This window comes from Meriones unguiculatus, chromosome 6 (genome assembly GCF_030254825.1).
Source record: "Meriones unguiculatus strain TT.TT164.6M chromosome 6, Bangor_MerUng_6.1, whole genome shotgun sequence".
NCBI classification, from domain to species: Eukaryota; Metazoa; Chordata; class Mammalia; order Rodentia; family Muridae; genus Meriones; species Meriones unguiculatus.
Window position 1 is genome coordinate 45583975 of NC_083354.1, and position 26369 is coordinate 45610343.

Sequence of the window (26369 nt, forward strand, 5' to 3'; positions counted from 1 at the left end):
CAACAATTTGCTTGTGTTGCACAAAAATCTTCCCTGCTGATTTCGGATTTGTGTTTCTCCCAAGTCATATTGCCAAACTGAAATTCCTCCTTTTAAATCAACTATCTTGTAAGCCATCTCTCTGATGCGGAGTCTATGTTTTGTGTAGCATGCTCACTTGCTGCAACAGTCTGTTGGCATGACTCTGATTTGGGCTAAGCTTCAGAATTCTCATTAGCCTTGAGCTATTTTCTGTCCTGAGTATATCCCTCTTTACTTTATTATCATAATGGCACCTTCTCTCATTTGTTTGCACCATAGGAAACACAGTAGAGAGAAATGATTTCTTCAGGGGTCATGGAGGGACACAGGACAAGTTCAGGCAAAGATACACACACACACACACACACACACACACACACACACACTTCTAGTTGGAGTAGAAAACTTTGAAGCCTAAAATGTGCTGCTTTGAAAATGTGAAGAAATACAAGCTTTTCCAGGCTTTTCCAGGCCAGAGTGCAGCAGGATAAAGAGACTGATATTTTTTCCTACATGAAAATGAGAAAGCATTTGAATGTGGAGAAGAGGCCTAGTGATAACTGCAAACACACCAAAACTGTGTGTTTATGGCCTATGAACATAACACCGAAACTCAGTTATGATAACCAAGCTACCAGCAAGGCCCACCAGAAAATATATACTAGCAGCCATTAAAACTTCCTTGGGCACTGGAAGGCCGGCCTGCTGCTTCCTCACCACTGGCTTCCCAGGAATGAAGAGTAGATTCCTTAACCCCTGAGATCATGGCTGAAAACTGGGCGGGAGATTAAAGCAGTCCGGCTTTTGTCAGGCACTGAGATGCATGCCATCCAAACCCAAAGTGCAGGAGAAGCTGAGATTCCCTATGTGTAAGGGAGTGTGAGCCTTGGCATCCTTGGCTTTAAACTTCAAGTGGTTTCTGGGTAATCAAAATCTCATGCAATTTCCTCTGTTTTGGGCAGTGCTTGGTACTGTGTAGGACTGACTCCTGCTTTGATCAAGTAGTCCTAGTTAACCCCTTTGTGGTTTTGAAGACGAATGTTACATTGTTACATTCTGAAAATCCCTTAAATTCCTGCACCCAACTTTATCTATAGCAAAGCTCAGTGGGAAAGTTCAAGTGGGGTCGCCTTTGTCTATTCTACAGTAAATACTTACAATGACATCCTTTCAGATTATGCCTTTACTCAACAAATCTCATATATGTCACATACAGTAATATCTTTTGGGGACAGAGATGAATTATGTAAGTTTGAATATCAGATAGGGTCATATTTCCTTTCTTCCTTTATTTTGGGGCCAGGGCTTGAGCCTGGGCTTGGTGCAGGCTACACTCAGGCTTACCTGCCATGAGCTATACCACCAGCTCTCAGGATGGTATCTTTTTAAATGGATGCATTTACATTTCACAATAAGTCTTACAGAATTTCGGGATACTGTGTGTCTATTTGGGCCATTTGAGGGCAGCTACACATTCATCTTGTTTTATTTTATTTTTTTCTTTTCTTATTCTCAACTGCACCCTTTGGCATGTTTATCTCCAACATGAGAGATTGGCACTATTCAGTAACAATTCCAAATAACATTCTAGGTTCAGAATCTGTAGAGTGGGGAGACATACTCAGTGCAAACTTTAAAAATAAAGATTAAGAGTATACTTTAAAGTTCCCCAGTGTCTTTTTCTCAGGCTCATCAAATATTTCAGATCTTGGATGCTATTAAATGTGCATGAGCCTATGGAATTCTGTGAGAGATAAAATATTTGCATAGTATTTAGGGATCTGTGTGCAATTAAACTAACCAAACACAGGTGACTTCTGTTTAATTCCTTCAACTTTTGAAGTTCTTGCTTTCAACTTTTACTGTAGCACTGTAAAACACGGGAACAAGCAGATGTATAGTGGTCATGGCAGGCAGCTGTTAGACACTGATTTCATATGACATTCTTCGCGGTGACCCCCTTTCCTCATACTTGACACTTCACATGCCCTTCATTGTATAAGGAAGATTCTGTTGTATAGTTGGAGTAGGTTAATTTACAATAAAAGGTTGTATCTTTCTATAGTTTAGAAAAATGTTCAATGTTTAGAGCCTGGGAAGACAGCTCTGCCAGTCATAGGCTTGTGTTGGAAACAAGAAAACTTACTGAGTTCCATCTCCAGCTGAGCATAGTAGCATGTGCATATAATTCTGTTTCTGGGGAGGCAGAGACAGGAGGATGACTGCGGTTTACTGGCCAGTCTGTCTAGGCTGACTAGGGAGCCCGGGGCCAATTATAGACCTGCCTCAAAGGAAGTGAAGGGTGTTTCTAAAGATGGTACTTAAGGCTGGTTTGTAACACGTGCTAGAGATGGAACACACACACACACACACACACACACACACACACACAAAATCATGAGCATACATACATGTCCATAAACATGCTCAGTAATATTTTTAGACCAATTGTATAGATAATGAACTTCAGGGCATACCTTTTCTTGCTTACTCTTCCTAGGAAGTAGAACTATTACAATTTCAATGCTTTCATTCAGGTGATGTTAAAAGTTTAAATGAAGATATTAGCTGAAGGAACATTTAAAAATAACTTTTCTTAAGTTTTATAACCCATATTCGTTTATCATCTGGATTTTAAAAAAAATGACAGATGTCATACTTGAGACTGCATGTCCTTTATTAGGTAAAAAAAATATTTGGACTAGACTAACTTATAAAAAGTGTTTTGTCTTCATATATTTTAAATGTTCAATTTTTTAAAGATTTATTTATTTACTTATTTTATGTACATGAATGTTCTATCTGCATGTACACCTACATACCAGAAGAAGCCATCAGATCCCAGTATAGATGGTTGTGAGCCACCATGTGGTTGCTGGGAATTGAACTCAGGACCTCTGGAAGAGCAGACAGTGCTCTTAGCCACTGAGCCATCTCTCCAGCCAAATGTTCAATTTTTATTATAATTTAACATTAAAAACAAGGTGGCTCATATCCTCTTAGAATAAGGAACAGTAGGAATAAAATTGGAGCATTATGACCATTCTTCCTCACTTGTCCCCAATTGTAAATTTTTCTCCCAAGAAAAGACGTCTTAGCTGAGTGCAGTGGCAGATGTCTGTAATCCCAGCACTCAGGCTGGTAGAGACAGGTGGATCTCTGTGAGTTCCAGGCCAACCTGGTCTACAAAGCAAGTCCAGGACAGTGAAGGCTACATAGAGAAACCCTGTCTCAAAAGACCAAAACAACAACAAAAGTCACACTTCTCCCTTTCTCACTCATGTGACCACTTTTCTCTCTCATCTCCTCACCCCACTTTCTTTCTTGGTGGCGCTGACCTTTGAAACAAAGTGCCCCACCACTGAGAAACAGCCTCAGCTCGTGGGACCACTTTCTGCCTGAGGTGCATTTAATTTTGTAGGTTAGAGATTCAAAACAAAAGGAGTAAAACCCAAATTTTTCGGAGGCTGATTTCTAAGAAAAGTCTAGGGTGTGCTGCAAGGAAACTTGCTACATTTTCTTTCATGGCCACCAGTCTTATTACAGCTACTCTTCTGCTACTCTTCATGTAACAAGCTTATACCTTGGCAGCGCTTTGCCTGCTTTTTCAGTCCCTTCCAACAATTTTATACATAAAAGGAAAAGGGAGTATTTATTCCATGCATGTATTGTCTATTTACAGTTGACTGCATTTCGGTCCCTTTGTCACACGGTGAGGTGGGGTTGGCCCTACCATACCTCACAGCAGGGCCCAGCATGCTCTGAGGAGGAAGTGAGAGAAGAGTTTCTGGAGTTTGTGACCCTCCACTTTGGCTTTAATAGTTTTAATTAAAGCTTTCATATGTAAATTATATGCATAATAAGTGCTAACTTTCAATCACAAGAGGTAGAAGTGGTTACTGATATTGGGTAGGGTGGGAGTAGTGATTTGGTACAGAATAGAAAACAAAAACAAAAACAAAACGACCCCAAGCAACACACATAGTTTCAGCTAATTAGTCCAAACAATACAGATGGACTAATTTGCTTTCCTATTTCTGTCCTAAGAAGGAAAAGGGTTTATTTGGCTTCCATGTCCCAATCCAGTCCATCAGTGAGGAAAGCCAGGTCAGAAACAGAAGCACAGCCAGGGGAGGAACACTGCTTGCTGGCTTGCCTCTCATATCTCACCCAGCTTGCCATTTTCTATAACCCAGGACCATCTGCCCATCGGCAGCCCTGCCCATAGTGATCCAGGCACTCCTACATCAATCACTTCAGAAAATGCCCCACAGACTTGCCTGTAGGCCAACCTGATGGAAATGCTTTCTCAGGGGAGCGTCCATCTTGCCAGATGACAACAGCTATGTCAAGCTGACAAAAAAAAAAAAAAAAAAAAAAAAAAAAGAGCACAATAATGACATTACTTTTTCCATAGTCTATATATGGATTCTAAGCTGTGTCAAGCTGACAAAAATAAAAGGAGCACAATAATGACATTACTTTTTCCATAGTCTATATATGGATTCTAAGTGTTTATATCATGCAATATACTTTATAAACATTGTTTTAAAGTATGCCTGTAGCATTAATGTTCATTAAGTACTAATGACTGTTACAAGCTGATTGTAAAACTGCACACGAGACAGCAAATTTATTATAGAAGCCACAGGCTTATGTCACTGGGCATACAAACAGCCTCAGGCATACATACCAACGTTGGAGATAAGAGTTATTACAGAGTTTTAGACTAGCCTAGTCTCACAATGTGGCCACCCTTCTCTGATTCTGTCTCTCAAGAGTGGTATGAACTACCACGCCTGGCAAAAGCTTTTTTGTCAAAGTAAATGTGTGTGTCAACCTCGAAGCGGTCCAGAATTTTTGATTCTAAATTAGCTCAACAGGCACCTAATACGGGAAGACAGACAACTTGGTCCATTCTGTTGAGCGTGTGGGAAGGCTGTTACAGGGCCCGATATAATAGAGCACTTTGTAATGGTTATTTAGTCACGGAGGAAAAAATACCTGTAGCAGCCAGGGTTTTATTTATTTATTTATTTATTTGCCCGGTGAGGGGGAGGGGTAGTTACAGGATGCTCAAGAACTGGCCACAGGTGTAGTTCTGCCCTCTAGTGGTTCTAGGTGAGAGACTGGTTTAACGGCTCCCTGTGCTCACCAAACTTAGCAACTCTTCATCAAAACAACAACAACAACAACAACAACCACATTTACTAGGGGCTTATGTGAGGTGCTAAGTGAAAGGAAAACGATAGCGGCCAAGGTAAACATCGGTTCTTCAGCTACGATGGCAGGGCGACTGACTCCGAGCTGCTATCCCAGCTATTTTGGTTGCATACTCTCAAGGAAAATGGTCGAGGGTCCTCCCTCGAGCTGTCTCCCCTGAACCTTACCCTATCATGACACAGGGGGCTTCGGAATACACTCCTGGCCAGGACAGAATTTTGGAAACTGGCTCCATGAGGACTGGCCCTCGAAAGACCCAGAGAAGCAGCCAGAGCAGGTGTTTGCAAGGGAGGGTCCCGACTCGTGGGAGGTCGCTGACAGGCACACCAGCTTCTCCCTGCGTCGTCCCAGGAGATTGTGACGGCCGCGGGACGGGAGAGACTTGCAGAGCTGTGTAGAGACAGCCCAGGCGACTCTGGGACGCGGCCATGACTGTGCCTGCCTCTACATCTCGACTCCCGGGCCGCCTGGAGGGAATGTGCGCCCGGAGAGGGGAACTGGCATGCTTCCACCCCTTGCGCCTGGTGGGTGTGTAGAGAGCAGGGAGAAGCCATTCCGAGAGCGCGCGAGGAGCCTCGGGCCCCGCGCGCACTCCCACCGATCCTCGGCTGCCCGGGTCTACGTCCATCGCGGCCCGCAGGCTCGGCCTCACTGCACTTCCGCTCACCCGCGCAGAGGGCCGAAGTGCGCCTGCGCGCGCGCCTCTCCGCGGCGGAAGTGGTAGCGACAAAGCTCGGTGGGCGGCGGGCCGGGTAGTGCAGGGCGCGCCGGGCGGCGGGCGGCGGGGAGGGGCGGAGCGCAGGAGGCGGAGGCGGGAGCAGAGCTGCTCGGCCGTGCGCGGAGCCGCGCGGAGCCGTCGGGCCGAGCTTGGCGGACCCCGTCGCCGCTCCTCCTATCCCCTCCCCGCCGCCGTCCTGCTGGTCCTCGGGACGCGGCTGGGCTCCGTGTGGCGCCACGCGCGCCCCCCGCAGCCCCGCTAGTGAGTCCTCGCAGCCTGGAGGGAGGGGGACGTCTGGGGTGTCGGAGAGGACTCCGGGTACCCACTCCTGGCCCCATTTCCAGAAACTTCCAGGTCTGGAGGGATGGGGGCGTCCGGGGGGGGATGTCTGATGCCCGCGGAGCGCCTCTCGGGCGCCGCCCGGCTGGTGTGAGGCGCTGGCGCTGCGGGCGACGCTGGGGGTGGGTTAGGGAGGTGGCGGCTGGGCAGGGGTCGCCCTGCTCCTCTTCCCTCTGGTCAGCTCCGCTTCCTCTGGTTTCTCTTGCAGATGCTGCTGCTAGGGGTGGTGGGAGCAGCCGTGGGACGCGTGGCCGGGAGCGGGGGTGACAGCCTGGGATTCCGGGGTCTTCTCTTCCTTGCCCTCCTCTCCTCTCTATTCCCAGTGTGGCCGTGGCTGACACTAAAGACTTTGTAGCCATCAACCCGAGTGCAGTTTCGATGGAAAATGAAGGTAAAGGCTCCTGGCAGATGGGTTTGCAACACAGAGTTGAGGGTGTGGTGGTTTGCTTTTTAAGTTGTCTGTCTTTTCCCACCTTTTAATTTTTTTATTTAATTGATTTTTTTTTCTTTGCATGTGGAATGTCTGAGGATTTGCTTCCCTGAGGGCATCTAGCATTTATTTTGGTAACATGGGCATTGCGGGGATTAAGGTTCTGCGGGTGACAGCTGGAGCCTGCTTTCCTGGGAAATTGTTATTTTCTATAGCATAGGTAATGGGACGGAAGTTTTCATTTGAGATAGCATCTGTGCATGTCCTTATAGCTCTTTGAAAGGAGTCAGCGGATGGGAAATGGAAATGGGAGGAGACGACTATGGATCATATCTCTGTATATTTGCATATCGAGCTTTGTTAGAGTGTGTGACTGAATTATAAAAAGATTTTAAAATAAATTCTACTTTTGGAAAAAAAAAAGCTTTTTTTTTTTTTTTTAAACTCACAAATTAAAAAAGAACCCAACCCATGAATTCAACGGAATTTTCTGAGAGTTTCCCCATTTTAAAGTTCCACCCTATTTCAAAACATCTTCTGGATGTTGACAGCGGAACCTGTTTGTCCCTATTACACATTGTGTTTGGACGCGTTCGGTTGTCACGTTACTCGACTTTGGCCTCATTAAAATAATGCTTTTTATTTATAGCACTAAGGTTTAAAAAATTGTTGAATAACTGAATAAATGATTTTTCTTCCCTCTTTAACCAACCATGTTTATTGTTTGTACTGACTTCTGGCTTATGTGTGATCATCTTTCTTTCTTTTTTTTCCCCTTCTTTTTTGACTGGGCTGCAAGATGCTAGAAAAGGTACTTAACAAATGATTCCTTGTTTTCCCCCTTCCCTTGAATCGCTTGGTTTAAAAATCTTTATTTGGTACACAGGAGCTGCAGTTAAGCTGAATGCTTTTTCCATTGTTGAGAACGTCAGCTTGATTGGCTAAGTAGGACTTGAGATTTTAAAATAGGTGTTTCTCATGGATGCAGTAATCTGTTGTGCTGTTTGAGAACTGTGGCATATGTAGGATTATGATGAGAGGCATGGTTACCTCACCCAGTTTCATTCTCGGTGGTTAATTGGTGGAATGCGCTTTCTGACACACCAAAGTGTGTAACTGCAGAGGACTTACGCTGATTTGGTCTTGAGGAGAGCAGTTGTGTTTTTTTTTCTGGTGTTACGGAAATTGTTTTTCTAAGCCCCCTTTCTCTTCTTGTCCTTTAGAGATTTAAGAAAGGCAAGTTTGTTTTTCATAAGACAATGTTGAGTCCATTCATGCAGTGGTTTCTGTTTAGTAAAAATCCCTGTAAGAAAAATCTCGCAGTTATCGTACATCTGTGAGCTATTTTGAGAATATTACCAGATTTAGGAGAGTAGCCTGAAGTAGGTGGATACTTGGCTGTCGGTTTTCTTCCTTGGTGTCTTAGGAATCAGAGCATGAGTAATGAAGCCAGTATGTATCTGCTGAGGTAGAAGGGGGTGGCTGTTAGATAGGAGTGTGTCCTTATTTTATGGCCACACAAGAATGATGTGGCTTCATAGTAAAAGATTATAAATGTCTTAAAGACTTGAGGGCTTTTCTGCCCCATTATTTTTGACCATGAAGAGATGATTTTTCTTACTATCTTAACATGTTTTTTTTTTCCTGTCTAAATATTTTTAGAAGAACTTGTAGATAGCCTAAAAGCAATTGACTATCTTAAAATAGGTCTATATTTCTTTTCATTTAGTTTGTACCCTCTTCCGAGTATTAACAACTTAGAAACTATGGAGCCAAAATATTAAAATCTTGTCCTATTGCAAAGCTATGTGGCTTCAGGCAAAAAAATTCACCTTTCCCAAGTTTCATCTATAAGTTGGGATTGAAAATGGGCAGCTCACAAACTTGAGGTGATGTTTGAGAAACACTGCAGAGAGGGGAATGCTGGAGTCTTACCACATGGAACAGGGCCTTTCACTGTGAATACTGCATCTCCACAATATTTGTCCTTGTGCAGATTATTAAAGCTTTTTGTGCTCTGGTTTCTTATGCATAAAAATAAGGGTAATGGTAGCTGCCTTGTGACATTGTTGTAAGCACTCAAAACAGCATCTGGCATACAATAAGTAGTCAATAAACGTTAATTGTAAATAGCCTAGTCCACTATTTGATGCATACAATTATACCACCTGGCATTAATGTCATAACAATGCATTGCTGGAATGGGGAGCAGAGGTGGCCAAAATGCTCAGGATGACTGTTACTAGGTGGTGGTGGTGGGGGGGTGAGCTTAAGGACTTTTCTGTAGAGTTAGTGCTTTAAGTAGAGGTTAGGGTTCCACCATGCCATTGCAAGAGGGCAGTAGTTTCCCCTGCCCCCCAAAATCTGACCTTGTGCTTCTGAGCTTTCTTGGCTTCTAAGTTTAATTGTCTGTGAATGGGATACTGCCATCTTGGGGGATTGGTATAGTAAGTGAAGCCAGAGGGGTGGTTGACAGAGCTTTTTTTTTTTTTCCTCAAAAGAAGCAAGATAATTTTATTTTTAGTAGTGCAATTATACATGTTAAAGAGAAATACAGTGACAGGAGCTCTACAAGGAGACCAAGAAAACCAAAAATACCTGGGCCCAGGGGGAAACTGCAGAGACTTGATACTTCAACCAAGGACCATGTATAGAGAAGACCCAGACCCCCTGCTCAGATATAGCCCATAGGCAGCTCAGTCTCCAAGTGGGTACCCTAGTAAGGGGAACAGGGACTGTCTCTGACATGAACTCAGTGGCTGGCTCTTTGATCACCTTCCCTGAGGGGAGTTCGGTCTTGCCAGGCCTCAGAGGAAGGTGATTCAGCTAGTCCTGATGAGACCTGATAGACTACGGTTGGATAGTAGGCGAGGAGAACTTTCCCTATCAGTGGACTAGGGAGGGGCATAGGGGGAGAAGAGGGAGAGAGGGAGGGGGCTCAGCCTACAAAGTGAATAAATTGTAATAAATAATAAATAAATAAAAATTAAAAATATCCTGTCAGGACTGACAACAGACCATGTGAATGAGAGTCAAGAGTCCGGAAACCTGGTGTCTCTCTATGGGATCTAAGGGAATAAGGAGTGTACAATGAGTGATTAAACCAGGCTGCTGTTGTCTGGAAACAGTCTTCCAGGAGGTGGGCGATAAGTTACACTGTTAGGTGTGAACTGTGAAGGACTACCTGATAGTGGCTCACTAGAACATCTGCATGGAAGGAGTTCTTAGCAGTTATGTTTACAGTGGCTACATCCTGGGAGGAAATGGCTTTATCCATTTACTTGAGTCTTCAACAGTAGAGGTATTTGCTTTGGCACTAGGTTTTGATTCTTCGAGACTCCCCTCCCAGGACCCACTTAAACTTTTTCAGGAAAGCATGACCTATTTTTAGCTACTCTCCTGGATGCTTTATGTATACTTCCAGTCACTAGGAACATTTGAAGCCTTAATTATTTCCAGGATTTTCAAGGATTAAGTCCTAGACAACCAATTGTTGGGATTTTTGTCTAAATCCTTTAAAAGTCCTGTACAAGTGTAAATTAACAAGATAACCGTTACTTAGTAACCTGAGATAATACAGCATTTTCATCTTTTAAAAATTTGTTGCTAGTTTAAAGGATGGCTTATTAGAAAAGACATTTCTAGATGGAGGGTTTTTCATATATATATATATATATATATAATTTATTTATTTATTTATTTTTTCTTTCATGTTGACTGGTTTAGTCTTTAACAAATCTGGCCTTTTCTAAGAGTTTAATGTGTTTTATACTTTTTGAATGTGTCTTTAACTCTTGAGTAGAAATGTAATAATCTTCAGGATTTCAGGAAATGCTACATCCAGCTAGAAGCACCTCCTATTTTTTTTAATGTCATTTATATTTATACTTTTAAAGTAGTTTGTCACTCAATTTCAAATGGTTATCTTGAAATGTCTCAAGAAACTACTTGTGGGGACTGTAGAGATGGAAAGAGAAGGAAAAGAAAACGCTTTAGTTTAATTCCAACTTATAAAAGTATCTTAAGTCTCTAGGTGTGGAAAACGTAATTTACTGTATTTGTAGTATTGTCTATAAGTTATTCTTCATAGGTTTGGAAAAGGCTTGAAACCGAAAGAGTGTCTAAGAACATTTTTTAAACAGCAGAGAAGATTGCAGAGATTGTAGGCAATAGACTCAGTAGCCTTTAGCACTTTTTTTTTGACGTGTGTGTCTGTGTCTGTGTGTGTGTGTGTGTGTGTGTGTGTGTGTGTGTGAGCTGCAGCATTTGTGTGCAGGTTAGAGGACAACTTGGGAGTTGGTTATCTTCATCACGTGGGTTCTAAAGCTTGAATTTAGGTTGTCAGGCTTGTTGGCAAGTGTCTGTACGTGCTGAGCTATCTCACCAGGCTACGGTAGCCTTTTCACAATTGGATTCTGAATACTTGATTTAACTTAGTACGTGTGTGTGTTTATGCACCTGTATGACGTGTGCATATGGGCGTGCATGAGTGTAATGGGCAGTGATCAGTTTCTGCTGTCAACCCAGCCTTAGTTTTTGAGACAGGGTCTCTTACTGAACCCAGAGACACCGCTTTAGCCAGGCTGATTGACTAGCTGCAGGGTCCCACTTGTCTCTTGGTTTCCTCTCCCCAGCTGGAGTTACAGAAGTGTCAGCCATTATACCAAGGTTTTCTTTGGTTGCTGGGATCTGAACTCAGGTGCCCATGCTGAGGGAACTTGATGAACCAAAACACGAGCCCTACATTGGTTTAATATTCTTACCATTTAATGTCAACAGAATCAAGCTCTGTTAATTGAAACATTATGAAACAAAATAGTTGTCAGGGGCACACACCCCTGAGGCCCAAAGGTGCTCTTTGGAGCTCTTATTTAAACAGGGTTGAATTTTGTTTTAAAGGTGGCAAGAATACCATATCTTTTTAGTAAAGTAAGTTAGGGTGAATTTAAAATTACCCCTTTGTTACAGGTAAAAGACAGCTTCTTGTCCAGGGGGTGGTGGAGCACACCTTTATTCTCAGCATTTGGGAGAGCAGAGGCACGTGGGTCTCTATGAGGTCTAGGCTAGCCTGGTCTATAGATGGAGTTCCAGGACAGCCAGATAGCCAAGGCTACACAGAGAAGACTTACCTGAGGTGTGAAAGTAGGGGTAAGATAGCTTATGATTAGCTCAAGAAATCCTGAATTGACCTTCTTTAAAAGATAGTATTTTTGTAATGATTTCAGGGCAATTTTTTTATGACAGCTTTGTGCTTTTCCTGAGGTCAAATGGTAAAAGGAAGGAAAAATTGGTTACTGAGCTCTCAGGATAGTTTCATAATTTCACACAAGAAAAAATTTCCTTACTAGTTCAGGCTATGTTGTCACATTTCTTCATGAATTTTAATGGCCAAGGTTTATGTTCACTCATTGATTTATATGCACTTGTTACTGTATCCTTTGTCTTCTGGCTTTAAGTTGCTGTAAGAGTATAATCTTAGTATATAAGTAGATTACTCAGATTGTGTTGAGTTCAGTTCCTGTGCACTGATTTGTGATACATTTAGAAAAGGTTTACAATGTGAGAAGGTTGGAGATTTGGACAGTGGTTAAAGGAACATTATCTTAGGGTGGCTGTAACTGGCATCTAATTTGTCTCTGCTTGCTCTCTTTTTCTGCTTCAGGTCTTAGAGAATTTAGGATTTCGATTTACATAATGTACCTGTTAATTATAATTGCTTAAGTGAAGCTTGTTGGTTTTGACATGTGGTCACTTTTAAATGTGCTGACCTTAAGTTGTGTGTCTGTGCTCCCAGGATTCACACAGTAATGCAACCTGACGTTCTTAGGATGACTTGGCAGCATCCTTTAAAGAAATTATTTTTATTTACTCAAAGAATTTAACTGCAGCAGATGTTAGGCAGTTTGATATTCAGCCCTTCACAGAAAAACAGAAAGAACAGCTGAAGTGGAACATTGAATGCTTTTGAACGTGTCTGTGCTGTCTTCAGCAGCTCATTGGCTTTGGCCTGGGCAAGATCCTGAGTCAGATACCCAGCAGTATGCAGTCAGGAAGGGTAACACTTTCCTAAGGAACATTGCAGTGATGTTTTCAGGCAAAGTTAACTTCAGCCATGTTCTGGATTTCCTCTCATCCTGTCACCTTTCGCTTGTAGCCCTCCAAAACTTAGCCATTGATGTTGTCATTTCATTCATATATGTTACGATGTGCCCCTTCCTCCCCTCCCCACTTTATGCATAATGGTTCTAGTACACTTTGCTTGGCCGTTTTAGCATTTCCTTAGTAGATTATTTATTTGGTTTTCTTCATCTGAGTTTTTACGTAGGTGGGAGTAGAAATATTTGGCCCAGGCCTTCTTTGGGGCCAGACCTTCCTTGTTCTGTGGAGTGTCCTTGCTACATTTCCTCAGAGGAGGCAAAAGCCTTTCATGCTGGGAGTGCCATGAACAGCACATAGTACACTTTGTAAAGGCGTGTAAACTAATCTCTTCTATGTCCTTGTCTTTATGCTTGTGAGGGCTGCTTTTACCCAGAGTTGATACCTGGAAACTAGTCACCAATCTTTTGTGAATTCCTGCTTCCTTTCTACCCCAGGCAAAGATGTGACCATTGCCGACTCTTTTTTTTTTTTTTAAATGAGCCTTACAGGGCAGTGTATGGAGAGAGGTTTTAAGTTAAACACCAGTTCAGTTGGAAGACGAAGGCTCAAAGTGAATTCTTGCGTGGGTAGAGACCCTCGGGTTGTCTCTTACTCAGTCTGAGTAGGGGTCTGGCACATACATATTGTTAATTGAATGAAATGTTGGCTTTTACTCTGCTTCTCTCATCTGGGGGTAATTTCACACTCCAGAGCGCCTTTGGCGGTATCTAGGGACATGAGTGGTTGCCACGGCTGCAGCAGGGCTGCTGGCATCCAGTGGGTAGACAGCAAGGATGCTGATAAACATTGCGCCGCGCACGAGTTAGCACCTCCTTCCTCCATCTTCCTCCATGGCGTTCTTTATCCCCAAACGGCGGCAAGAAATTACCCCAGAGCTTTGGTTTCCTTCTTTGTAAAGAGGTGGTGCGTACTCTTAGCTTAAATAGGGTCACGCGTACAGGTGTCTAGCTGCCAAGAGCTGCAAAGCAAATGCAGATTTTCGTTAACTTAGTTGAAGGAAAGAGTTAGAAAAATTTTAGTTATTGATATTTTAGCTTAGGATTCAAAGGCTTTAGTATTTGTCTTAGTTCTAAGCTAGATGTCAAGAAAGCCTGTAGTAGCTTTTATAGATTAGTGCATTTCTTGTGGTTTTATTAAGTATTTGCTTCTTTGGTTTGGGATTTTAGCATTTCATTAACTTAGACAAAAATACTGAAAGCTATATCAAATGTATTAGCTTCTGGTCACTGGGGTTAAATTCTTAATTTTACATTTAGACCATAAATACATTGCAAGTATTATCTGTTGCTTCAGAATTTTTTTCTTTTTAAAATCAAGACTGAAGTAGTAAAAATGTGTGTGTGTGTGTGTAAGTGCATGCATGGCTGTATACCTACAAGTGCCTCTTCCTCTTGCTTTCCACCGCATTTCTGAGAAGGGGTCATTCACCGAACCTGAACTTCATACTTGGGTTGGATGGGTTGGTCAGTGAGCCCCAGCGCCAGTGTTACAGATGTGCTTGGCCACAGCTGGCTTCTTACATGGGTGCTGGGGATGCTTGTTTGAGCCATTTTCCCAGCTCTGTGAACCATGTCTTTGGGAATATGCCCAGACTGTCAGGGTCTGTAATATTTTTCCCCTTACCCATTTACAAAAATTCCAGTTGGCAACTCTTTGAGGTCAGAAGTTACTGTGCATTTAATGTCAGCAAAAGCACTTTCCTTCAACTTAAGTGTGTAGTGCACAGAATTGATTATTTTTAAAATTTATATATTCACTTTACATCTCGATTGTAGCCACTTGCCTCCCACCCAAGTTGATGATTTTTTTATAATAATCAGTTATACCTGCTGGTAAACTACTTTGAAGGGTTAGTAGCTCATTGCACCTGCAGGCACACATGCTGGCAAGCAGGCAGAAGGGCATCCATCACAACAATGAGTACTATTTCACAAGAGTTTGCTTTGCAATAGCCTGCAAAGTGAAGATCACCAGCTAATTGCTTAATGAAGTGAATATCACATAAAATACTGCTAGGAAATATGATGGGATCTGACATTGTTACCACAGTTGATGAGAGTTGGGAACAAAGGCTTCAAGTGCTAAGGCAAGGTAGTAAAAAAGTAACAGGTTTACCTCTTCTCCCTCCCAGGTGGCTTCAGTAATTTGTATAAACCAATACTAATGATGTATGCCCACTTGATTAAAAAACAACATCAGTGCCAGAGTCTTTCTGTGGAGCAGTAGAATTCAAGAGTGACTATTTTCTGTTGGATGCAAATCTAATTGTCAAAGAAAAGTTTTTCTAAAATTGGCTTACTTACAGAATATTCTTTCTTAGCTCAATTCAGGAGCCATCTTTCCTTTTAGTTGCCATTGTCCTTGTTTCCTTCCATCTGTCATGTTTTCTAATCTATTTCTTTTTTCTTTGTATGTGAGCTGGACACTTCAAGAGTGATAGTTTTTGTTTTTAGTTGTCCCTTGATTTAAGTTCATTAGATCATTGATTATTCATGATTGTATGTCTTATGACTGGTAAGATTACGATGATGACTTGGTTAAGGTCGTGCCTGCCCCGTTTCTCCATTTAAAATCAGTTTCCCTTTTGCAGTTAATAATATGTTATTTTTACCTTTGTGATAGAATAGTTGATAATCTGTCTTGAGCACTTCCTCCAGTGGAGAAGCACTTTACACTGACGGCCCCTTGTGCTTTGTCTTCTTTTTCTTAGGCCAGTTCTCCCGTCTGTACTGTTTCTTGGAAGTACAGTTGCTTTTGTGATATTTGTATAATGATTGCCAGTTTCCTCTTTTAAAGATTTATTTACCTATGCCTCTTGTGTTGACCAAATTATTCCCGTGCCCTTTCTACAATACATTCTTACTTTGATAGTACTAATATACTTTCTGGTGGCACATGATTTTGCAGGTGCATCTTGTTTGTTAATTGGAATCATACCATTTTCCTAAATGAGCTGGGAGCATGTGGAGAACAGTATCTAGGAACTGACATGTGGCTGGCAGGTGAGCTCAGAGCTCCTGAGGTCTTGTTGGATGAGTTAGCAGGTCATGTATAGTAACATGCACAGCTACATGTTTTTATTTCCTTATCTGTCTCTTGTACTATACCTACATTCTGAGTGGACACTGAGGGTTGTTCCAACTTGTGGAACCACAAAGTTTATTCTGGTGTAGTATTTATTGAAGCCTCTATTTCCTCCTGCTGCTTGGACCTGGAACCCTGAATAGAGGCAGTGAGGGAATGAGGAAAGGACAGGCACACAGACACACATACAGAAAAGCTGCGGTCACATAGGTTGTGTGCTCTCATGGAACCTCTCTAACTTTGCAGCAACCAGGAACCTCTGTTACTTATGTATAGCACCAAGGGGTTGTGGTGTGGTGGGTTAGCTAGTGTCTGTAGGTGAGCGGTCTCAGGATATGACCATCTGGAGGAGGAAGCTGAGGGTACTAGTGTTTGCACACATTGCCGTCATTTGCACTTGCACCAGTAGAAGGCTTTGCTGTACTTCTGAACCTCACCCGGGCTGTGAGCATGTGGGGGGGATGTCTTTGTCATTTCCCATGGGTCTGAGGCATCTGGATTTGCCTGTTCCCATAACAGTAGAACTTCATTTGCTCTTCACGTATTCATTCAAGGCTTCCTCTGCTCTCCACACTTCCTGTATGTCTATTCAAAGTTCTCACCCATAGTAATTGACTTGTTCAATTCTAACTCACAACCATTTCATAATGTATTTCATAAGAAATACATTAAACATGTTATTAGTGTTATGAATGATGCAGATGTTTGATTGTGCATACCGTGTTACACAGGGACGCTAGACGACAACTTGGTGGAGTTTGTTCTCCTACCTTTCTGTGGGTTCTGGGCATGGAACTCAGGTTACCAGGCTTGTGTGGCAAGTGCCTTTATCTCTTGAGCTATCTCCCTGGTACAGGAAATAAATCTTAAAGTAGAACAAACTATTTTTCATTAGCTTTTCTGTATGTAGGCAACTCTCCTTTACAGAGATCCTTGCTTTGGTTTCGTCCCTGCCTACTTGGGTTTTCATGTGCAATGCAGATAAGGTTCAACTTCTTTCCATTTGGATTCTGTTTTAGCCTCCTCCCGCATCTTGTTTGATTTTAATTATTTTTAAACCTATTTGAAGTAAATAGTGACCACATCTCTATTTGTTTGCAGTAGAGAGCTGCTTATAAAAGGACTGGCTTTGCTCACAGTTGGGCAGTGCTGCATTTACTGTGCCTGACAGCAGTTGGAGTGCAAGGAGCTGCGCTGTAGCAGTCCTTCCCCTGGGCCAGCTTGCCTGGTTCCCTAGTTACAGTTCTCAGTCCTCCTTCCTTCCACACTGGGGACTTTGTACCAGCTAGAGTGCCAAGACTGTCAGTGTGTGATGCTGCTTCCTCAGATGAATCTTCTTTGCTCTAGATGCCTTGTTTTAGACCTGGAGTCACCTGGCTAAACGCTTATTCTCTGTTGTTGTAGTAAATCATGATTTGTTTTGACCTTCACCTTTTTAAAAATGATACACTGTCTATGCCACAAAATCCCGTTTCGAAGTGTGACTCAGTGTTTCAGCACATTCGCAGCGTCCTGTGTAGTCTGACTGCAGAGCTTTTACATTACTCCCCAAAGGAGTCTCTAGCCTGTTAAGTGTTCACGTCCTATTCTAACCCTCCCCAGCTCCTAGTAACCGCTAATCTAGTTTCTGTGTTTGGATTTTCCTATTCTGAACATTTTGTATAAATGTAATAGAACAATATATAACTTTTTATGTTTAGCTTCTTTCAGTTTATCCATGTTTTTGTATGTATTAGCACTTTATTCCTGTTCTTGGCTGAATAATATTCTAAGGTATGGCTGTATCATATTTATCCATCATTTGATGGACACTGAACTGTTTGTACTTTGGAGCAGTTATAAGTAATACTGCTGCGATTGTTCATGTATAGATTTGTGCATGAATGTATGTTTTCCATTCTTTGAGTATATATGTAGGAGTAGAATGCTCAGCAAAATGGTGATACTGTGTTTATTTGAGGAACTGCAGCAGTATTTGATAATTTTCATTCTTTCTGGCAGGGCAGGTGTCAAAATAATTCCCTCACATAGTCTCCTACACTTTACTCTTCCATACTCGCTTTACTCACCATCCCAGGGGGTATGAAGTGGCTGTACGTTCTAATTTTGGTGTGTATTTCCCTAGTGACTGATGATGCCCAGCACCTTTTCATGTGCTTATGGCCATTTGTGTATATTTGGAGAAATTCAGGTCTCTAACCACTTCAAAATTTGGTTATTTGCTTTGTTGTGGGATATTAATATTTATTATAGATTTATCTTTTAGTTAAGCAGCAGTTATTCCTAAACCTGCTGTATACCCAAATCACCACACAGAGGCTAAGATTTATTTAATTAACCTAGAGCACAGTGCTGAGCAATGATTACTCAATCCTAAACCTTCAAACCCGCATAGTTTCCTATCACTCAGATTTTACCCATTATACATGTCATATTTTAGGTCTGGTTCATCTCTCCATGTAGTTCCAAGTTCTGTTCTGTTCCGTGGATCCTCTGCTCTCCTCCCACTCGCTTCCTTCTCACCTCCCCTCTGGACTAGGATGTCCCGCCCTGTCCTCTCCATTGCTCAGCATTGGGGCTGGTTGTTTAATTGACAATATAAAGAACAAATGGTGCCATGTTTACACAAACTTGAGGCATCACAATACAGTGTCTGGCTTGAAACCAGATAGTGGGAATAGAGAAATCAGCATTTGATTGAACAAGGGTAAATTGTATAAATTCCAAAAGAACATTATACCAACATTGCTTTTTAATTTTTAGCTAAGAGTTGATAAATAGAAGTTTTCTCTATTTCTACATAAATATCTTAATACTGGAGGGAAGTATATCCTGTAGTTGTATAGGAGTTGATTGCACAATTATTTATTAGGCCTTTACAAGTATTTCCCCTTTTCTTTTCTTGATGTTGTGGTTTTTCTTCCACTTACCATAAGCTTTAAAATTGAGATTATGTTTTTGTTTGTTGTCTGTGCTTTGATTATAGACCATGACGTTTAAACATGATAAAGATTTGTTTTATTATAAGCATTTTATAGTTTAGCTCTTGTACTTGATCAGTTCTGAGATAAAATCCAGCTGTCTTTTTTTTCAAGGAATATTATTATTGTACTATCCATTCAGGAGACCGTTTTTCTTTGAGTTGTCTTTGTACTTTTGGTTTTCCATAAATGTTTATCTCCTGGCTCTGTTCCATTGCCTCTGTCCATGCAGTTGCCAGCATCACACTACTTTGATTAGTGTATATTCTGAAACTGAAATGTGAGAACAACTTTTTCTAGACAGTTTATTCTGCTTTGATTCCCTTGCATTTCTGTGTGGGTTTTGGAATCTGCTTCTCTGTTTCTGTAAAAGGTAGTTGGAGTTTTCATAGATAATGCCCTGAGTTGTCCTTTATTGAGGATTCAGTATTCTTACGTAGGTCAAAAAAAACCACAACTTTTTAAAATGCATATTTTTTATTATATTATAATATTATAAATATTATAATATTTTATTATAATATAACTTTTTTTTAAATGTGTATTTGTGAGTGCCTCTATAGATGACTGTGTACCACATGTGTGCCTGGTTCCCTAGGAGGCCAGAAGTGAGTGTCAGATTCCTGGAACTGGAGTTGGAATTGTGAGCTGCCTGATGTAAGTGTTGGGACCAAACTCTAGTTCTCTGCAAGAGCAGCAAATGCTCTAAAGTGGTGAACCGTCTCTCCAGCCCCACAAATAAAGGCCTTTGGGCTATTACTTATGACCTTAATTCTAGGAAACTGTATACAGAGGCTGTGAGAAGTTACACTCAGCTGTTTTGTTCCTTCTCTTCTTTGCTAGCTTCCACAAAGAATAACTTGGAGAAAAGATGAATTATCCAGTAAGTGTTATAGGGATGGCTAGATGACCTTAGGTAGGAAATGTGAAGCTGGAATGGTAAAAACTTAAGAAAAAAGCAGGATGTGAAATCTCAGAATGAATTATATATGCACTTGAAGTGATTGGTAGAGAGGAGTTACCTCAAGAGACTTAATCTACAAGAAATAGTAGAGAAAAAAGGCAAAAGGCACAGGGATGTACTTCACAGAACGAGATTGCAGATGGCCACAAGAGCAGCAGAAAGGTTTCAGTACTCGTGGTGACGAAGTGAACTCATTAGAACAAGTACCGGCTGGGTGCAGAAGGATCTGTAGTTCAGTGTCAGCCTGAGCTACATAACAAGATCCTGTCTGAACACTTCCCACTAAAAGCAGAAAAACAACCTACACATTAGTAATGATTTTCTGCTCATCCGATTGGGAGCATTTAGAAGTGTGGTGATACCAGGCCCTGGCCAGATTACAGGCAGAGTAGAAGCTCCTGAATGTTGTGGGAGAGTCTTGGCACAGTGTTTTGGAGGTCTGTTTAGCAGTAACTACCAGAATAACAAACACATCAATATTGTCTCTTTTGGGAGTGTAACCTGTATTTGCACAGGGTAGCTGTGTTCTGGGATGTCTGCTGCAGCAGCTTTGGTGACATAGGGTCCAAGATGAATTGAATTTTAAAAAAGCAGTTGTAGTTGTTTGGTTCTGTTTATAGCGATGATAAAAAAGGAAAGCAAAAATAAGCGTGTCTGCTCAGAAGGTGGCGGCACAGTGTGGAGAGACAGCCTTGCTCTGGGCACAGGAGGGCCGGGACGCACAGCAGTGCCACGTCTATCTCAAACTCATCTTCTTATGACATGGCTCCCTCCCCCCTTTAAAAAAGAGGAGCAAGTTTTTATTTTTGTAAAACACATCATTAAAAGAGTATACTATACTTTAGGAAGAAGATTTTTTTTCTCTCTCTCTGTACAATCCCTGCTGGTCTCCAGAGGTAAATGCATTCTTTTGGGTATTTATATTTGCTCTACTGCAAGTGGATTAGAACGAATATTTAAGTACACATATTTTATAGCATTTAGAACCTTTTATTCCATTTGTAAGCATTGTAAGCACGGGAGAAAAAAAAACCTGATTTACTAGTTGTGATTATGCTAGGGTTTTGTTTCTGTGGTGCTGGGGCGCCAGTCCAGCGCCTTGTGAATGCTGAGCAAGTGCTCTGTCACTGAGCAATGCTGTCCTGACTCTGCCAGATTTAGTTCCTCTGTGAAGACATTTAAAGACTAGCCTAATGTGAGCCTTATAGAGGCCGTGCTCTGTAAGTTAGGGCTCGGTATGGAGGGAAACACTTCATAGCATCTTCTCAGGGCTTCCCCGACAGAATTGGAGACTTTTGTGTGCACCTTACCATGGGCTCACAGTGACAGTGAAACCCCCTGCATTTGGCCAGATTAATCCCACAACGATTAGGTCAGAAGGGGGCCAACTTCCTACCCCGTAGGAAGTGGTTCCAGTGCTGACCTAAGGAGTTTCTGGCAGTTGTTGGGGTTGGTTGTATTAATTCTGTTCTTAGGCACATGTCAGGCTTCTTATCCTGAAGTATTGGACTGTTTCTGCCGTGTTCTTTAATTAAAGAAACCTTATTGAAATCTGGGTAATGGTCAAGCACCGCCCTCATAAGTCTCTTTTCCAGGCCATAATTCTTTAATATTCTTATTTTAAAAAATTTAATTGCTTCCCTTCAAATGTTGAAAATCATCCCCAGAAATATTACCACAGTAAGACAGGTTTCCAAGTAGGCTCCAGTAATGCCCTACACCGTACATAGTACATAGACTCCTTAAGGTGTTCTTAGATTATTATCAAGTGTTCTGAGCTTGCTTCTCCCCTGGTGGTATCTGCCTTTTTAAGTACTGAAGTCACGCCGAGGAGAGACTTTCACAGCCCTTGAAGAGGTGGATAAACCCAGCTTACTTTCATGTTTGTCTGAATTACTATTCTAGAGCTCTACCAACTGGTACTTAGTAGTAGGTTTTTACATTTGTCTGTAATTAGTAGGCATTTAGTTTTGCAAAGAGGAAGTGGAGGTATATTGCTTCTATACATTGGTGAGTTCTGATGAGCTCCTCTGAGTTTTATTTCCATAATGAAGCCTGCTTTGATGTCACCTTGCAGAAGTACTGATTATCTGAGTTGCCAATAAAGTATTAAACAGAATGCAGCCTGGAACACCTAGTGTTCTGAGTTGCTACTACTGCTGGCTCACCTAGCCAGACATTACTAGTTTTTGGCTTCAGCATGACAGAGTTGATAAAATGTCTTGTTGCAGACAGTGTAATCTAGAGTCCTAGCATGAATACTGCTTTTAAATGATCACCGCTTACTGTGTACAGATTTCAGAAGCCATCCACTTGGTCTGTTACTGGAATTTTATTGTGTGTTAGGAAAAAGAGAAGGGTTCTGAGTTTGCTTTTAGCCAAATTTTGTTTTCAGAGTGTGATTGAAGCTGGTCTCAGTGATTTACTTTTTGAAGCTTCTAGGCTACCTGATTGGCTTCAATATACACGACAGAGCTTGAGCTCTTTGGGAGTCAGGTATTGGCACATTTCCTGGCCACACTTTTAGTCTTGTTAGTTTCTCTTTATCACGGGCGAATTATTTCTTCCTTTAATTACCCCAACTATGAAATAAGAAAAACAACAGTATCTTCTTCAAAGGGTTTCCTCAGGGTTATGTGATATAACACAGGTAAGGAACTGTGTTTACACTGGCACTCAATAGCTAAAAGGGTTAAACCTGCCTCAGCTTCCTGTTCATACCTTTCTATGCATACAGGTGCTTTTCTGTATGTTGGGTACTTCACCAGCCTTAGGGTTTGTTTTGTTTTTTTTTAAAAGTTAAAGAGAATAATAGAAACATATATGGTAGGTTCTTTAAGGGCAATTAGATAATTTTTTTAAAATGAAACATTTTTAAGTTTTATAGTTATAAGTTTTTGTTTTTAGACTTCTTATACTAAACACCGTAGAGTTTTACATTTAAAAATTGATTCATATTACCAATTCTTCCTCTGGAAGAATAATAGGGCTCTTAACCACTGAGTCACACTTCTTTCTCCTTCCCTCCATTCCTCCTTTCTTTCCTCCCTCCCTCCCTCCTCTCCTTCTTTATGCATTTTTAAAGATCTAATTTTATGTATATGAGTGCTCTATCTGCATGTACACCTGCATTCCAGAAGAGGGCATCAGATGTCATTATAGATGGTTGTGAGCCACCAGGTGGTTGCTGGGAATTGAACTCAGGACCTTAGGAAGAACAGTCAGTGTTCTTAACTGCTGAGCCATCTTTCCAGCCCCATTTTTATTTTTAATTGTAAGAAAACATAGATTTTGATCAGGGACATACTGTTAATTTGAACAGTTAAGGAAAAAGTGTGATTGATTAGCTTAGTTTTTCATTAATCCTTCATTTAACTTGATGCATCCACATGACACAATATGGTCAGTGCTGGTTCTTGTAACCTGCAGTCCCGAGAGTCTTTGCTTTTTCAGGAAGCATGCTTTCTGTGTAACCTGACTACACACTCCTGGGGCTCTGTCTTTATTGCTTATAAAAACATGCATGTGGTATTTTCTTGCCTGCTTTATTGTTATTATTTTGCTTTTGCCTGCCTTTATTCATGTTGGGATTGGCTTTTGTAGACCCAGCTTTTGTTGGTTTGCACTGACTGAATTCATTTTTGGGATTGTACCTTCCAAGCAGCCATTGGTTGGCAGAAAAAAAGCACAGCTGGTGGATTCTACAAAGAATAAACTCCACTCTTGAGAAAAGGGCATTTGCCCCAAACTAGCAGCGTGAACATTTTGGAATTGGTTTGTTGGCTTTATGTAAATCAGACATGGTTTAGTGTCTTCTGCTGGAAATTGAAATGTAGCACTTTTGTTTTACTTTGATATAAAGCTGCTAAAATTTGGGATTAAGAGGTCAAGTTTTAATTACAAAAAAAATTCTCTTAAATGTTTTCTTGTGGTATGTTTATTTTGTTTTCTACTACTGTGATAGAACATGACAAAAACCAGCTTCTGGAGGAAGGGGTTTATTTGGCTTGCACTTTACACAGACCATCATCCAGGGGAGGCAGGGCAAGGAACTGAAGGCAGGAACCTGGAGGCAGGAACTGAAGTAGAGATCAGGGAGGAGGAGTCCTGCTCACACTCTCTTGCTCCTCTTGGCTTGCTTAGCCTGTTTTCTTTTACACAACTGAGGATCACTTGCCCAGGGTTGGCACCACCCACAGTGGGCTGGGCCCTCTCACATCTTTATTAGGAGAATGCTACACAGGCCTTCCTACAGGGCAGTCCAGTCGGGACATTTTCTCAACTGAGTTCTCTCTTTCCAGATCACGCTTCATTTTGTCAGGTTGACAGATTACCCAGTATACGGTAAGTATACCAAGGTCAGCCTGGTCTACAAAGCGAGACCAGAACAGCCCAGGCTACACAGAGAGATCCTCTCTAGAAAGAAAGAAAGAGAGAGAGAGAGAGAGAGAGAGAGAGAGAGAGAGAGAGAGAAAGAAAGAAAGAGAAACAAACCTAACCAACCAACCAACCAAAAAAAGATGTAACTTGCTAACAGATTTTTAAGTGTACATTTGTTGATTATAAACCCAGTTCATTTTTGTGTGGCTGAAACTTTATGGTATTTAGTAATTCATTGTTTTCCTTCCCTTTTTCCCCAGCCCTCAGTGTCTACTGCTCCATACTTTAAGTCTATGAATTCTGCTATATTTTAGATACCTGTATGTAAATAGAATCCTGCATCGTTTGTCTTTGTGCAACTCTGTTTCACTTAGGGTTTGTATTCTACATTTTGCAGAATTTCTCTTTTCCAAACCAAATAACGTCTCACTGTATACATATGCCACATTTTAAATATTAATTTGTTGATGGACATTTAGGTTATTTCCACACCTGTACCTATTACATAATGAATAGTGCTGTAAAGAACACTGGAAAACTAAAGTATTTGAGATCTTGATTTTAATTCTTTCTAATCAAGATTCAAAAACAAACTAATAAAAAAACTCAAAAAAACCAAACCAAAGTGAGTTATGTTTTTGGTTCCAAAGTTTTTGGAGTACTTGGGAATTATCTTTTAGGTTTTTGAGAAGCAGCTGTTCTTTTCCATAGTGACTGTGCTATTTTGTATTATGTCTGTGGTGGTTTGAATGAGAATGACTCCCACAGGCTCATATGTTTGGTCTCCAGTTAGTGGAACTATTTGGGAAGGTTTGGGAGCCGTGGCCTTAGTGAGGTAGGTGTTTCACTGGAGTGGGCTTTGACATTTCAAAAGCCCATGCCAGCTCCAGTCTTTCCGTGCCTCAACTGTGGATCAGATGCGAGTTCTCATCTTCTGCCCCAGTCTCATACCTTCTTGACTGCTGCCATGTTCTTCACCATGATGGTCATGGACTAACCCTCTGAAGCTGTGAGCAAGCGCCCAATTAAATGCTTCCTTTAATGAGTTGCCTGGGTCATGGTGTGTCTTCACAGCAGTAGAGCATTAACTAAAACAACATCCTAGTACTTACTTTTGCACAGCTGTGAACTAATAATACTCAGCATAACTTAAAGAAGGAAGGACTTATTTTGGCTTCTGGGTTCAGAGGGTTCAGTCCATGGCTTTGGCTCCATTCACTGTGATGGAGGAGCATGTGGCAGAAGAGGCTGTTTACTTTATTGCCAGTAGGAAGCAGAGAGAGCCAGGATGGAATTAGGGATCAGACACAGTTTTCAGAGGGATGCCCTCAGTGCTCTATGCCTTCCAACTAGGCTTTATGGCTTGAAGTTTCCAGAACCTTCTTCCAAAATACTATGAGTTGGGGACTAACCATTCAACACATGAACTTATAGCTGGCATTTTTAATTTTAAACTATAAAACCAAAGATGTTCAAGGGCTCATTGATACTTAGGTTATATTTTGTTGTTTTTTGTAGTAATCAACTGTACAGGTGTGAGATATGTCATTATGGATTTGATGAGTTTCCCTAATTATTAATGATATTGAGTATATTCATGTGCTTATTGGCAATTTGTATATATTCTGTGAAGAAATATCTGTTTTTATACTTAGCTTATTTTCTGAGAGAACAATGATGTTTTATACCTATGGGTTTATTAAGAGTTCTTTATCCATTTTATAGATTAACCTGCTGTATATCCAAGTTTGAAAACATTTTCTCCTCTACCGTAGGTTCTTTTTGTCCTGACATATTTCTTCTCTGTGCTTACAGATTTTGCTTTTTAGTTTGATAAAGTCCTACTTGTTTATTTTTTTCAATGTTAAATGCATCTATTGTCAAGACCAATGACACAAAGCTTTCCCTGTGTTTCCTTCTGAGGTGTTTATAGTTTCAGAGCTTGAGTCTGTGTTAGGTTCCATTTATGCAATATTTGTATGTTGGGAGATGAGGCATGAGCTTATCCTCTTGTATTGCAGATTAGCAGTTTTCCTAATACCCTTCCTACTGTATAACTTTGGGATCTTT

The 26369-nt window shown here is 41.3% G+C and overlaps 1 protein-coding gene across 8 annotated transcripts in view; it reads left to right on the forward strand.

The window, feature by feature from the left end:
• The window catches only part of Atp2c1 (ATPase secretory pathway Ca2+ transporting 1), a 115891-nt gene that overhangs the window by 16918 nt on the left and 72604 nt on the right, over positions 1-26369 (forward strand). Inside the window, exons 1-3 of one of the 8 annotated variants that reach the window (XM_021639865.2) lie at positions 6085-6223; positions 6510-6692; positions 7531-7542. The exons of 1 other annotated variant lie outside the window; for it this stretch is intronic. In XM_021639865.2, the coding sequence (XP_021495540.1) occupies positions 6687-6692; positions 7531-7542 (18 nt within the window). In that variant the 5' untranslated portion in view covers positions 6085-6223; positions 6510-6686. Of the gene's footprint in view, positions 1-5981; positions 6317-6509; positions 6693-7530; positions 7543-26369 lie in introns of those variants that run through there. 6 more of the 8 variants (XM_060385379.1, XM_021639864.2, XM_060385381.1 and 3 more) reach the window with 6 other exon arrangements.